General features: G+C 45.4%; 1 protein-coding gene across 2 annotated transcripts in view; it reads right to left on the reverse strand.

Moving 5' to 3' along the window:
* Positions 1–594: 594 nt before the first annotated feature.
* Positions 595–14305, reverse strand: part of SLC66A2 (solute carrier family 66 member 2) — a 66003-nt gene continuing 52292 nt past the window's right edge. For both annotated transcript variants that reach the window (XM_039549047.1, XM_039549046.1), the window contains one exon: positions 595–3353. In XM_039549047.1, coding sequence (XP_039404981.1) covers positions 3146–3353 — 208 coding nt within the window. In that variant the 3' untranslated portion in view covers positions 595–3145. The remainder of the gene's footprint in view (positions 3354–14305) is intronic.

The following is a 14305-nucleotide window of genomic DNA, read 5'->3' on the forward strand; positions in this document are numbered from 1 at the left end:
ACACAGCAATAGCAAACTACCTCCCCATGCCAGAGCAGCCCAGCATCCTGGCTCAGCAGCCTGGCAGGATCCAGGAGATGCACAGCATCTGCAAGGCTGCTCCTGACAGTCCTGGCTTGTTTTCCCATCCAGAATGAACAGGGAGGGTGGCCAAGACTTCTCCTGGGGCAGCAGTTGGCCATGAGATGACAGACTCAGTGTCCTCATCTCCTGCAGAGGCTGCCAGGAGCACATCCCTCTTCTGCATCCCATCTTCAACTTCGTTCTGCAGTTTGTGTGACACAGGCTTCTTTAAAAGCCATGTAGTAATCCGTTAGCGATTTGGTTTTTACTGTGAGCATTGCAAACACAAACAAGTTGCGTGGTCACGAGGGTTAAGTTCACCCTAGTATGTATGGAAGAGCAGGGGACAGAAATCCAGAATCCCTGTTGCGCATCATGACTTAGAACAATTTATGCCTTCTGCTTACCCACTCATCAGAAGGAAAAAGCACACTAGTTATTCCTATCAACAATGCTCCTGACAAGATGAATTATAGTAAGAGCTAAGAAGCACACATTTTGTACCTGAACAAAACAAAGCAACACTGCAAGTTATATATAATAGGTAATTTTTATTTAAAAAAACATTGCAACTGACAGAAAAAATAAAGTCCATGAAATGTGCCATACATTCAAAGAGATGTATTTAGAGTAATCGATTTCTTATTCTCTGAGGTGATCATTGAAACAGATACTTCCTGACAAGCAGAGAACAAAACAAAAGTTCTGTAACACTTTGTCCCTAAAGTACCTTGCAAGTTCTAGAGTTTCTGGCCAAGAGTCCTACTTGCTAAATGCCACATACAGAAGATGACTTGGACATGGTTTCACTGGCTTCTCTTCCAGCAGTTGCTGCTCTAGTGTAAATGAGACTGGTCTGCAGAGCTTGCTGGTTTGGGTACTGATGACAGACTCAATCCGCACAAGGAAGAATCCCAAATGGAAAAACAGAAATTGTTTAATCCTCAGTAATACCTGTAGTTCAAAGCCAAAGAGGCAGCCAAAAAGTGTGCACTCCCAGGTGAAGGTATAACATACAGAAGTATGTTTCTTACAAACCATTAATTTCTTACATCCCCGTTTTGCAGAATATTAGAAAAAGACCACCAAATACAAAAATCTTACCATTACAAGTTAATAAAAAAACCCTTCAGACCCTTGAAACGCACAAGAAAGTGTTTGTTTTCAAACAGTAGAAATACAATCCTCATTAAAGCAGCATACCGGAGAAGCCAGTTGTTAAGTTTTCAATTAAAAAAGACAAAAGCCCAGATGTTCCTGTAACACAACCAGAACACTGGAGAAAAGAGAGGAACAGAACATTCATAGTCTGCCATGCTGAGTACATTGTCTTTGTAAGGTCACTTCAGGCCTAGAAGAGTATCAAACAAAGAGCATGGGGTCAGTGCCTGGGCACAGTGTGACTCCCCTCCGCTGGACAGTTTGCTACCAATGAAGACAGTCCAAATGCAAATTGTGAGGTTCCCAAAGAAAGCACAGTAGGGGAAGTATCTGACTTATACACTGAAGTTCTCAAACCTCAGACTTGCTGCCACTGGTTAAGAAAACATAAGCTCCTGTGCTATTCTTAGAGGAAAAATGATTCTGAAAAATTTGTCCAACATTTTGCCTGTGGTCAGACGGGACTCACCCAGCAGAGGGAGAAAGCCTCCTGAAGGAAGCAGCACAGGCATAGCTGTTCCTGGACCAAGGGCCTTGCTACGGCCTCCTCACATCACCCAGGGCAGTTTCATGACAGCAGCATCACAACAGGAGCCCAGGGGTTTGGTGACAGCCCCCACGGGTCCACACCACCAGCAGCTGCACGTCACAGACAAAGCACGGTGACCTATGCTGGCAAACAGCCTTTAGAGACAACAGCTACATAAACTCTGCTCTTTCGGCTTTCTCAGTCCCTCTAAGTACACGCTGTTGATTCTTCTAAAAGAGAAGAATCTCTTCTTTAAGAGCCTAGAAGTTCACAACAGTAAAAGGAAAACATGGACTCGTTCCTTGTTGGGCCAATGCAGGAAACACCCCAAAACATAACTAGTTCTTGTTTGGCATTGAACAACATGAACACAAATCTCAGCCTCAACAAATCAAGCTGTCAGATGCTGGTCCTACTCCAGGGGATACAGCTTTCTCTTTGTCTCAAACTTTTTCATTTCTGAGCCAATGAAAGTGGACCTGCTTCTCTCTTTGTGGCTCAGTCACGATCTATGGCAATACTGCCAACATCCATCTGCTGGCCCCTTGGTTTGGGAAAGACACCTCACAGGCCAGCTCTGTCCTGTGCACAGCTGCTGGGGCTGCCCCCCAAGTGCAGGGCAGGCTATTCCCACACCCCATGGTTTCAAAGCACGACTACCTAAGTTCCCTGCAGTCTCCTGCCGGCTCCTCCTTTTGCCTGGATGCTTGACTGGCTGTGCCAGCTCTAGACATGGCTCCAGAACCAGCACCATCAGACCCCCTCCATCATCTCCTCCATGTGTCCTCCTGCAGGGAGGGTGAACACCTGCTCACTCTTTAGCCTCTGTGGCCGGCTCATTTCTGGCTGCTCACCTCTTTGCAGGGCCTCCCACCCCCACCTTCTCTGCTCACTGGACACCCTTAAAGAGAAAAGAGAAAGCTCCTGGATTGCTCTTCAATACTTCTTCCTCCATCACGGAGATACTGAATGCTAGTATATGTCACAAACTTCCCACCAATATACAGACTTTATATTACATATAAATAGGTAGAAGTTTCAGACAAAATATCCTGTAATTTCTGTGGTGTAACATTTTTAAATAGCATTAAAACCACAAACCATCCAGCCCTTGTGATTAAATATACAAACATTTGTGAATTGATAAGGCTCATAGGTATGTATGCAAAAATAAAGTGCCCCTCCCCCCACCAAGAAACAGTTCTGTACAGCTAAGTCCGAAAACAGAGCGAGCAAGTTATTTAACACAGAACCTCCCGAGCTGGAACTGCAGCCAGATTTTCCATCCTTGTTCTCATTTCTGCTTTCAACTCGGCAACACAGGAGTATTTACAAGTGGAAGAAGATGTCATGGCTGACTCTGCTGACCTTCAACCCGTCCAGCCAAGTTCCTCACAGGGCCTTGGTGCTGGCTGGGTGTGCAGTGTGGGACACGGGCTTCTGAGGGTAGTGGCTGTACAAGTAAACCTGCAACAGGATAGCGATGTCCACAAAAACCTGCAGGAGTCCACAGATGGAGAACTGGAAAGGGGCCTGATTCAGGATGAAGTAAACAGTCTTGAACGTGTCCCCACTGGTCCACATCAGCACCATCTTAATGCTAAAAGACAGAGAAAAGATAAGAGTGTTAACTGAGAAGAACTTGGCTTTGGATAAGACCTGCTGAGCCAGAGGATCCCTCCTACTTCAGCTAAAATTTATACCCAACAGTGGGTTGGGACTCCCCTTGACATGGGCAGACTGCGTGCCTAGCCAAGGCACCACTGAACTTGGAAGGGAGGATCAAATTCTCTGCTCCACAAACTGCAGCACTCTTATCTCAGCAATTACAGCTCCAAATACCTGTGGCTATGAAGGTATCCAACATGTTTAAATATCCAGCTAGGATATTTGACTCAGTGGTGCTCTGTAAATATGACTGCCACATGCTGACAGCATTGACCATAAACCAAAGTAAAACGGTGCACAGAAAAGAACAGCGATTCATCCCAGCAGTTACTTCCTGTGCGTGCCATTCTGTGCTCATGCAAGGTAAAGTAATACACAGATTGCTCTCTCGTGCATGCACACATTTAGCACTTGCTGAAACAAACAAAATAGACAGACGAAACCACTCCTTACTGCAGAAAATGCATAACCAAAAAAAGCAGAAAGACAGATTGTTCAGTAATACAGAAAGAGAAGAAATTACATGCCTGAAGCTGTTACTGGAAGGACGAACAGCACTAGGGATTTTTATCAAGGACACAGATCAAGAGCAATGCTCAGACTTCCTTTTAATAGCCAAACTTGCTTTCATCTTGCTCTTCTGCTGAGCATTCCCTGTCCTGTAGTCCAGCTCCTGCTCCCCCACATCAGGAGGAACTCCGGGGAATAGAAGCAAGTTCTTCAAATAGACCAAATTACCTTCAGTGTCCTCAACAAAATGTGAACAACCACCCCTGGAAGGCTGTTTCTGAGCTTCATGCACTTTATCAGGAGGACAAAAGCTATGTAGTTCACAGTAGGAGCACTGCACATGATTTGTCATAATTACAAGCAATTTACATTTTGCCAGCACAGACTCCATCACACACAGTCAAGCCCATGCAGCAGGGCAGTACTTAATGTTCTGCCCTTTTCCAATGCTCAGGCAGGAGCTAGCAGGATTTGTGTTTGGGACACAAGCACACAATGCCATTGCAAGCCAAATGCTGCAGCCCGTTCTTTCCCTGCATGGGAAGGGTGGCCAAGAGCATCAGTTTGTACAGCCCCCTCACACTATGGAAACACGAGCCTTTTGTAACTCATGTCATATGGCCCAGAGCACAAAACAGCTCTACAATCGGGACCTTCCACAGAACCTGCGTGGAAGTGCAAGCAAGGATAGTATGGGGTCGAGTGAGCAGTCATTCCCCACCCAAGGTCATTCTAAAAACATAAATAAATACTCAGAGAAAGAAAACAACGGCTGAACTCTACACGTCATTTGTGCGTGGTGCAAACAGCCTGCACCACCTGCCCTGTGCATGTTTCCAGTCACACCAAGTCACCTTACATCACACAGGACATTCATAGATGCAGGTGGTGATCGGGATTGATTGAGATTTTAATTAGGAGGGCAATAAACTCTGAGGGTAATAAAACTGGCACCTCCTCCTTTGTTTTAAGCTTATTAGTGTTTGCTGGGCAACCGATCACAATTTAATTGTGAATCTGTCCTGGCATGGCTAGGCATCCTCACTAAAAGCACATGCTCAGCCAGGCCAAACTAACTGCTCACTGTTGACAGAAGGGCACTTGAGCTATACCATGAGATAGCTGAATAGGAATTTAACAAATATCCTTAACGCAAAAGGTATTTGCCACACATTCCCTATGGAGAAAGCTAGCTGGGTTTTTTAAGTGACCTTACAGTGCAGTTCAGTGCAGGTGTGGAGGAGAAGATACACAGTCAGAAGATGTACAGCCTACGGAAGAGTTAACCCCCTCAAAGAAAGAATAATCAATCACTGAGGAAAAACTTAAGGACACCTGCAGTTCAGCAGCACCACAGGAGCCAAGCACACCTCTAGCTGTGTCACATGCTGTGCCAAGTTTGCCAAAGCAAGTGTGTGTTTTGCTAGGAAGCCACCTGTGAACTCAACAGTCTGCAATACCAGCTGGAAAACTTGGTGCATGTTCTGACAGTCTCTGCATGTTCCAGAGCCCACACTTCAGCTCATACACCTGACACTCAAGGACATCATCATCATGCCTGGAGTTCTGACTAGGACATTACAACACTCCACATACACGAAAATCTCAACTTGTCCTTGACAAAAATGGTCTTAAAAAATGCTACAGATAGTTTAATAAGATAATGCCACTGGTCTATCTGTATACCAAAAAATATACATCCTTCTCTGTCCAGTAGCTTGGACAAAACAGCAGAGAAAACCTGCAAATCAGCAAGGTACAATAAAAAAAAAAATATAGAAAACATTTGACATCTCACAAAACTTAGTACTGCAGCTGCAGCAAGGTTCTCAGGGCTGATGCAAAGTAGTGACTGTAGGATTGCTGGCTGCTCTCCCAGAGGAGAGGCTGGGAATGGACAAAAGGAGCGTGTCCAGCACAGACCAAAAGGAGCATGAGGTAATCACAAAGAGCTTAGCAAGGAAATGGGGACAGTGTCATGCAGGAGGTGAGAAAAGGCAATGAAGGGCCACAGAGGAAAGCAAAGGAGACAGCAGAGGAGCCAAGAGGTTGGTCAGATGAGAAGACAACAGAAAAAAGAGACTGGAGCAGGACAGGGAATGACAGGAATGGAAGAGAACTGGAAACTTGGTACACCAGTCCTTGAAAATGCCCTGAATTTGGGGTGGACAGTTTGTGTGGCAAAGTTTTAGTAGCAGGGGCCAGGGAGGCAGGCTACAAAGTGACTTTTATAAGAAGCTGCCAGAAGCTTCCCCTAAGTCCAAGAGAGCCAATGCCAGCTGGCTCCAAGATGAACCTGCTGCTGGCAAAGGCTGAGCCCATCAGTGACAATGGTAGCACCTCTGGGATAACGTATTTAGGAAGGGGGGGGAAAAACTGCTGCACTACACAGCAGCCAGGTGAGAGGGAGCAAGAACATGTGAGTGGAACAGCCCTTCAGACACCAAGGTCAGTGCAGAAGGAGGGGGAGAAAGTGGTCCAGGCACTGGAGCAGAAATTCCCCTGCAGTCCATGGTAAAGACCATGGTGAAGCAGCTGTGCTCCTGCAGCCCATGGAGGTCCATGGGAGAGCAGAGATCCACCTGTAGTATGTGGAGGAACCCACCCTGGAGTAGGTGGATGCCCAAAGGAGATTGTGACCCCATGGGAAGTCTGTGCTGGAGCAGGTCCCTGGCAGGACCTATGGGCCCAGAGAGAGTGCAGGCCAAAGCAGCAAAGCTGGAGCAGGTTTCTGTCAGGACTTGTGACCCCAGGGAAGACCTACGATGGAGCAGTCCACTCCTGAAGGACTGCACCCCATGGAAAGGACACATGGAAAGGACCCACAGTGGAGCAGTTCATGAGGAACTGCGTACCATGGGAAGGACCAGTGCTGAAGAAGTTCATGAAGCACTGTCTCCCTGGGAGGAACCAAGGATGGAGTAGGGAAAGAGCATGAAGTGGACGGAGCAGCAAAAACAACATTTGATGAATGGACTGCAATCCCCATTCCCTGTCCCTCTGTGCCATTTGTGGGGAGGATGTAGAGAAGATAAAATAAAACTGAGCCTGGGAAAAAGGGAGAGGTCTGGGGAAGCAGTTTTAAGATTTAGGTTTATTTCTCATTATCATACTCTGATTTTGATTGGGAATAAATTAAATTCATTTCCTTGAGTGGAGTCTGTTTTGCCCGTGATGGTAACTGGTGAGTGATCTCCCAGTCCTTATCTCGACCCATGAGTTTTTTGTTACATTTTTCTTTCCCGCTGAGGAGGAGGAGCGGTATGAGTGGCTTGGTGAGCACCTGATATCCAGCCAACATCAATCCACCACGGGGGTAAAGGTAGGGAAGAGGTGTGTGCTGGCCCAGAACCCCTGCATCATCACTCCAAGCACCCCAGAATGCCCTCAGCACCCTCTCCAATTCAGTACGTGTCTCACTCCTCCAGTGCCAACTCCAGGGAGGGGAAAAGCTACAGCTGCTGTTGGCTCCCTCCCATCTCAACCAGCACCCATTTGCACACAGAGCCTCAAAGTTTCAGCTTGCCAAGAAACACGTCTGTGTGGCACCCTGGGGGAAACAGAGCTGGCCCTGCCCCCACTACCACATCACAGGCCCGTGCTCCAGGGGGCTGGGAGATGGGCTGGATGAAGCTTACAGCACCAACACACCTTCTGTCAAGTCCTAGCTTCCAGACGCTCAGTGCAATAGTAATGGTCCTCCCCCCAATTTGGAATTTGCAATTGTTCTGTCCTTGCTGCATATGCAGATGTCACTTGCAATGATGCAGTGGTGTGTATATGACTATGAGTAATGGATGGCATGGATACACATCACTGTTCTCATACTTCCAGCTATTGTGTCACTTCAGGATGCCACATTGCACAGAAAAGACAGGTTTTGTCTGCAGCTTCTCAACTTCACCCAGTCACCTGGAGAAGAGAGGTAATTCTTATATTCATTCTTACTTCTGGGGTAGACAAGAAAGACACCAATCTAGCTTGGGCAGATAGCTGCCCCTTACCTACCCTGGTGGAGAAAAGAGCAGTGTCTGTGAGAAAGGGAGTGTTTTATTGCCCAAAAGAAATGAGAATATTCAGCTGGTTGTGGAGAAGAAAGAATAAAGAGGGGAGAGTACACCCAAGCCCTTGCTCTCTATTGTAACCCTGTATTTGCGGAGTCAATCATAGAACCATTAGGTTGGAAAAGACCTCTTAGATCATTGAGTTCAACCATTAACCTAAACTCACCTAACCCTGCCAAGTTAAACCCACCTCTAAACCACACCCCTAAGTGATGCATTTGCACATCTTTTAAATATCTCCATATTCAGGTGGATGTCAACCAGCACCCCCATGGTCCTTTTCAGCTGAGGACCTCTCCAGCCACACTTTCCCAAGTCTGTAGCTTGGGCTTGTTGCAACCCAAGTGCAGGACCTGGCATTTGCTCTTGGCAATGCTCATACAACCAACTTCATCCCATGGATCTGCACCTTTGCCATGTGCCAGATGTCAAGGGCTGGCAGATCACAGCCCACTGGCACACCAGAGTCTGACCCTTGGCTTCACAGTGCAATAGAAAATGCTGCACTGCTAATGCAGAGGAGGCTTTGCTACCGTAGGCAGTCAGGGCCCACCACCAACACTGCCTGAGATTGGAGAGCACGGCACAAAGAGGCTGCATGCACCAAAAATTTCCCAACCTATCTCACAAATACCAAGTTCACACTCCATCTTCCTAACATCTGCAAAGTCACACAAGCCAAGCTGTTCTGTGCAGCACTGGCTACACAGCAAAGCAGGACTTAGGAGTAAATATTTCTTTCCTGAAATAGCCAAATAGCCCAAAGCTAAGCTGGGGTGATGTGGAAGGCAGGAAATGCTCACCTTGTCGATATGGAGGATATGCTCTAGTAGGACAGCACAACTGCTCTTAGCGAAAATGAGCAAGCAGGTTAGGGGTGAGCAGTGCCAGAGAGCAACCTGGGGATGCAGAAATAAACAAATGGCAGCATTTGTCTGTGTGACAACAGAGGTGCCAACTGGAGAGGAAGGAGGCAGGAGCTGCGTTCAAATAGCTGGTATTGCCAGAGGCTGAGGCAGACTTGCGGTAAAAATAGCACTTCCCAGTAATGTACATCAGCACTGCAGTATCCAATGACAACAAACCTCCTAAAAAGCAAGTGCCTTCCTCACAGCTGAGCTCAATAGAAGGAGTTGTTAATGTAGTAACAGCCAGTGCCAAGTCTGTGTAAATTGCAAATGACCACAAAGAGGAAAAGCTGGTATTTTTTCAACTGTTTTTAAAATCTGAAAGAGAACTTATTTATTCTGCTGCTGGAATTAATTCTCAGAAAGACACCACCCCTTCTGATCAGACACTAGACTAGGGGTGGGTTGCTAAATGCTGGTTTTTAATATGGTAATATGAAAATGCGCTATGGTGCTGCTGTTCTCTACCACTGATAGCAGATTTCATAAACAAGCTGTACCCATCTTCATTTGCTAAATAAATAAATGACATGCTGGAAAACAGCATTCACTTTTCTCATGGAACAACTTGCTTCATTCACGTTCCCTGTATGTTGTATATTAATCATGAAGTGACAGCAACTAGAGGTAAAAACCAGCTATCAGTAACACGGTATCTGCAGTCAGGCAACAAACCTTAATTTTTACAGAGTTATTTCTGGAATTATTTAGATGTAGAAAAAGCTTGTAAAGTGCACTCAAAAGAGAGAAAAACAACCCAGAACATTTTCCGGTGCTTCTTTTTGTGGAACTATACTAGAGGCTGAGTAATTTTAAAAACAATTACGTCAGCCAGATATTCAGGCTCAATCTGCCTTATCCAGGACTAATACTATTCTAATCAAAGCTTTTCAGCATGTTCATTCCTTCTGCACAAAACCTGACTGGAACAGTCTCCAGTCTCTTGATTTTCCCTCGGAGTCTTTGCAGACTCTGCTCAACATTAGTCACTTGTGGGTCATTACACCTGTCTTCTTCCTTCATCTGAAAGGACAAAAACTACCAAAAAGAAGGATCTTGTAAAAAAACATGAGATGTGAAGCCCCCTCTTCCACTTCTCTGGTGAACCAGTCTGTCTTAAGACTGTTGCACCCCTCCATTCAAACAGCTTACAAACAGCAGCAGGGCTGCAGAGCAGCAGTTTGCAGAACACAAGCTGGGACTGAGCACAAAACATAAGAAAAAAGACACAGCAGTCCTCGCTTCCCATTTGCACTGCAGATTTTCTCACACTGATGTTATGACTCTGCATGTTTGCAGCTTAACACACAAACCCAAAAATACCCTGCGCGCTGGAAGGCACAAAGAGAATCAGACATTAGACGGTAACTTCCATTGAAAAATCCTGTAGTGGTTTGAGCAGACGTTTCAGCACAAATAGCAACAGGAGGTACGTGTTGCCCTGATGTAATTACATCCTGCTACAGTCAAAATCTTGGGGCTAACTGTGCTCGGACACTCGATGAACTCAAAACTTCTAAGTTATTTTCGATAATAGAAGAAAATAATATAATTTATTGACCTTTACCTACTTAAAGAGGAGAATTAGTCTGGACTCTTTGTTCAAGAATCAGTGGAAGTTATCCACAACTTCCACACATCATGGCCCTACATCATGGTCCCACATCATGGCCAACTTCCCCACATCTTGGCTATGACACAGGTTTTGCCAAATCTGAAAATGTGGTTAGACTTGCCACAGTTTCAGACATTTCTTCATATATTAGCACTTGACTTTCATACATGTTAAAACACAGTGACAATTCTTTGAATGACGGGATATAAAAGAAGAATAAAATAATATAAAAGCTGACAATACAGTATTTCGTTCAGGAATAAAGTCCACATGGAAACAGCCTGTCAGTGAGTATTTTCAACACTGCATTTGATCTTGGGAAGTGAGGAAGAAGGTACAGAAGGTATCTCTCCTGCAGCCTTTTAAGCTGCTACCTCCCACAAGCCATGTGCACAGGAATGTCTGGAAGAGAAAGCAGATTCAGTTGTAACATCCTGACTTTGGAAAACTTGCAGCTCCCATTTGCAGCTCCAAAATAGTCTACTTAGAAAAGACAGCAAGCATCCGTAATACTGCGCTTCAATCAGAAGCTGGCCTGCCTACAGCAGTGAAACACAAACCAGAAAACATGAAACATGAATGCCATGTTATTTTTAACACTGCACAAAACAAACAAAAATTAATAAACAGAGCATTTGTTTCTAACAAAATGCCATATGGCTTAACAAAAAAAGGAGTTCTCCTCATGCTAAGCAAATTGCTTAGCCTGCCAAAAACTATTAAAAGGGAAAGAAGAAAAAGAAAACACAGGGATCATATATCGAAAGTGTCTGAAGTTTGAAAATATGGAAGCTAAATGTGCATACCCTAAGACAGGTCCTTCTGTGTGAACAAGCAAAGATCTTGTTTTAAATATTGCACAGCCAGCTGGGAATCCAAGCATGAAACTGTTCACCAGTCCTACGTGCCCTGCTTGGTGTTGGTGCCTTACCTCACTTCTCAACAATTCCTCTGAGGCTGGAGCAGCGCTGACCATCTCCAGAGCAAGACATTTGTCCAGCCCCACAATACTAGCAGGAGTTAAGAGGAGCATGCAGCAAGAGAGATCCAGCATTTATTTTGGACCTCTGTAACTAAGCTGAAGCAGTTGAATTAAAGCCATATCCACAAGCAATTGATACCACAGTCAGCTGCAATCCAAGAGCAAACTATCTGAAAGTTCCTGTGATTTTCAGGGACTGTACTCATCACTGAGGAAAGATGAAATGCAGGATTTCACTCTGAAACACCATCAGGCAAACAAACCCAAGAAGGTGCAGTTGAACAACAAAGTTTCATGGAAAAACAGGGTAAATGGGTATTTGTCAATTTTTTTTCATGATTATCTGTTTTCTAAACTCCCAAAAATGGCAGAGTGTCAGGCATATGAAAGGACAGTCAAGGAGAAACTACAAGACATGCCACACAGGGCCGGTGGATAGTCCAGGATCAGTAATATGGCCTCCAGGTATGCCAAGCAGCTGTACTTGAAGTTTTGTCTGTAAGGGTCCAGAAACTGGTAACCCTTAACAGCTACAAAGTACTTCTAGTACTCTACAACTTGTGCTGAAAAAAGAAGGGCAGCAGGTCTTAAACAGCCCAAAACACCCCAAGTTCTGTGAAGCAGGTGTGAAAATAAATCTCTTCTGTAGATCAGAGGAGAGATTTGAGCAACAATTCACACCAGTGCCCTTCCTGCAGGAGACACAGATGGATGCCAGCCAGACTGCAAAGCTCAGGTCTGCTCAGACATGTGGTATGAACACACATCAGACAGGCTCTGCTTCTGCTGCTGGTGAATTGGGAAGCTTGAGACCTGCTGCCATGGCAGGGAGCTGATTTGCTCTGGTGCCAGGGCAGAAAATCACGTCCTGCACTTCTCACAATAATGACAGTCAGCTGCCAAAACACATGGTACTGGCAACTTAATGAGAATGGTGCAGAGTACACCTAAATCACACCATCCTTCAACATCTCACTCATGAAGTTGTTCTTGAGGATCTGTCCCTGCTTCCCTGTCTCTCACCTCCCACTCATGGCATTGCAGTTGGTGGAGCTGCATGCACAGCTGCTGGATCATGCTGCTCTAGATGCTCTCATGCTGCCCATCTTCTCGCCAGCCGCTTGGCACAGCCCACCCTGGGGACTCACATCATGCACTGAAAGGTGGGTGATAAAAGGACTTGCTACCATGCAAGGCCACAAGGAAACAAATCCCAGGAGGCAACATTCCTGCCTGGGCTCGCTTCCCTACAGGGTGAATTGGCCTGCCACATCCCAGTTGCTGCAGCCTGCCCCCCTGCCCACTGCCAGGAGGGACGTCACTGCTATGTCCTGCAAGGCCAATGCCAAGAGGTGGCAACATTAATGTTCCTGTGCAACACCATTCAGTGTATTTCCTGCTCTGGTTCTAAATAATTTGGGACAAATTCAGTTTGAAAGGAAATAAAAAGATGTGCTTTGCTTCAGCCCAGCTGTGTATCCCAAGGCTCAAAGCAATGCTTTTAAATTTCCCTTTCTTCCTGCCCTAGAGAACCAAGAGATCATCAGACTCTTCATCCAGCTCAATCTGAGGTAATTTGAGCATATTTTCTCTTCAACTTCATGTAGTAACGAGTACATAGGCTGAGCACACTTCTAGTATTCCACTTCAATAACTGCAATTACCTCTTGGTCAGCACACACAAGGTAACAGTCCCAGCTCTAGTGCTTTCCTTGTTCTAGGTGACTGGAGTTCAGCTGTCTTCAAAGCCAGCATCCACAAGGACAAAATCTAATCATGTTGCAGTCACTGCTTTTCATGAATAATAATCACATCCTTCAGTTAGTAAAAATGCTTCTCACATTCTAGGAAAACACTTGGGGAAATGAAAATCCTAAACACACTAGTGGGTAAAATAAGAGTGATCACTCAGGGACAAAGTCCAGATTACTGTCCAGAAAGAAGTTACAGATATTTGCAAGAACAAAGCTTGCATTCTTCTCCAAAACACCTTAGCATGGTAAGGAAATAACGGTGGACCTGGCAGTATTAGGTCAATGGCTGGACTCAGCAATCTTAGAGGCTTCTTCCAACCTTACTGATTCTATGAAATAACCCCTTGCAAGCTCTATATGAAAGTATGTCACCACCTGATTCTTTGTCTGAAATGCCAGGTTTCTTCCTTTCCTTCCACATGCTCATGTGCACACAGAGGTGCAGAAGTGAAGTTACTGGTGACAGTGACACACCATACACCTGCGTGCTGCTTCTCAAAGCAAAGCCCAGTGGGAAGGCTGTGCTTTGTCAGCAGGTGCCACCACAAACCAACCCTTTCTGAGCCACTTCCCAAATGCAGCATTGCCACAGACCCACAACGGTTGCAGAGCTTTGAAGGCCTGCTGTAGGCAGAAATGAATGCTCTAGGGAAGAAATAAAAGCATCACGATCACATCCCACACACAGTAGCATGCAACAAAATTTCAGCCCAAGTAGGGTCTTTGCAGTTCAAAAAGGATAGACATCCGCTAGCCTATCTTCATTCCCAAACTCTTACCATCTGTTGCCTTGTACACTATTAATCTTGTTTTAGGAAATTCTCTTATACAAGACTTAGTATCTGAAGGGACAAGGCTTCCCCAACTACCCTGAAAGCTTGCCTGACAATGCCAGGACACTTGGCTTGGCATGTAATTCCCTTATGTGATGTAGACATGTATCATTCCTAGCCATCCTCCCCAGAATAAATTAAAACCCTACCTTTCAGCCTTGTTGAAACAGGTTTTTCTGACATCAAGATTTTTTCTTTCTACATTCCACTCAAGAATA

The sequence above is a fragment of the Corvus cornix genome, chromosome 2 (genome assembly GCF_000738735.6).
Source record: "Corvus cornix cornix isolate S_Up_H32 chromosome 2, ASM73873v5, whole genome shotgun sequence".
NCBI lineage: Eukaryota > Metazoa > Chordata > Aves > Passeriformes > Corvidae > Corvus > Corvus cornix.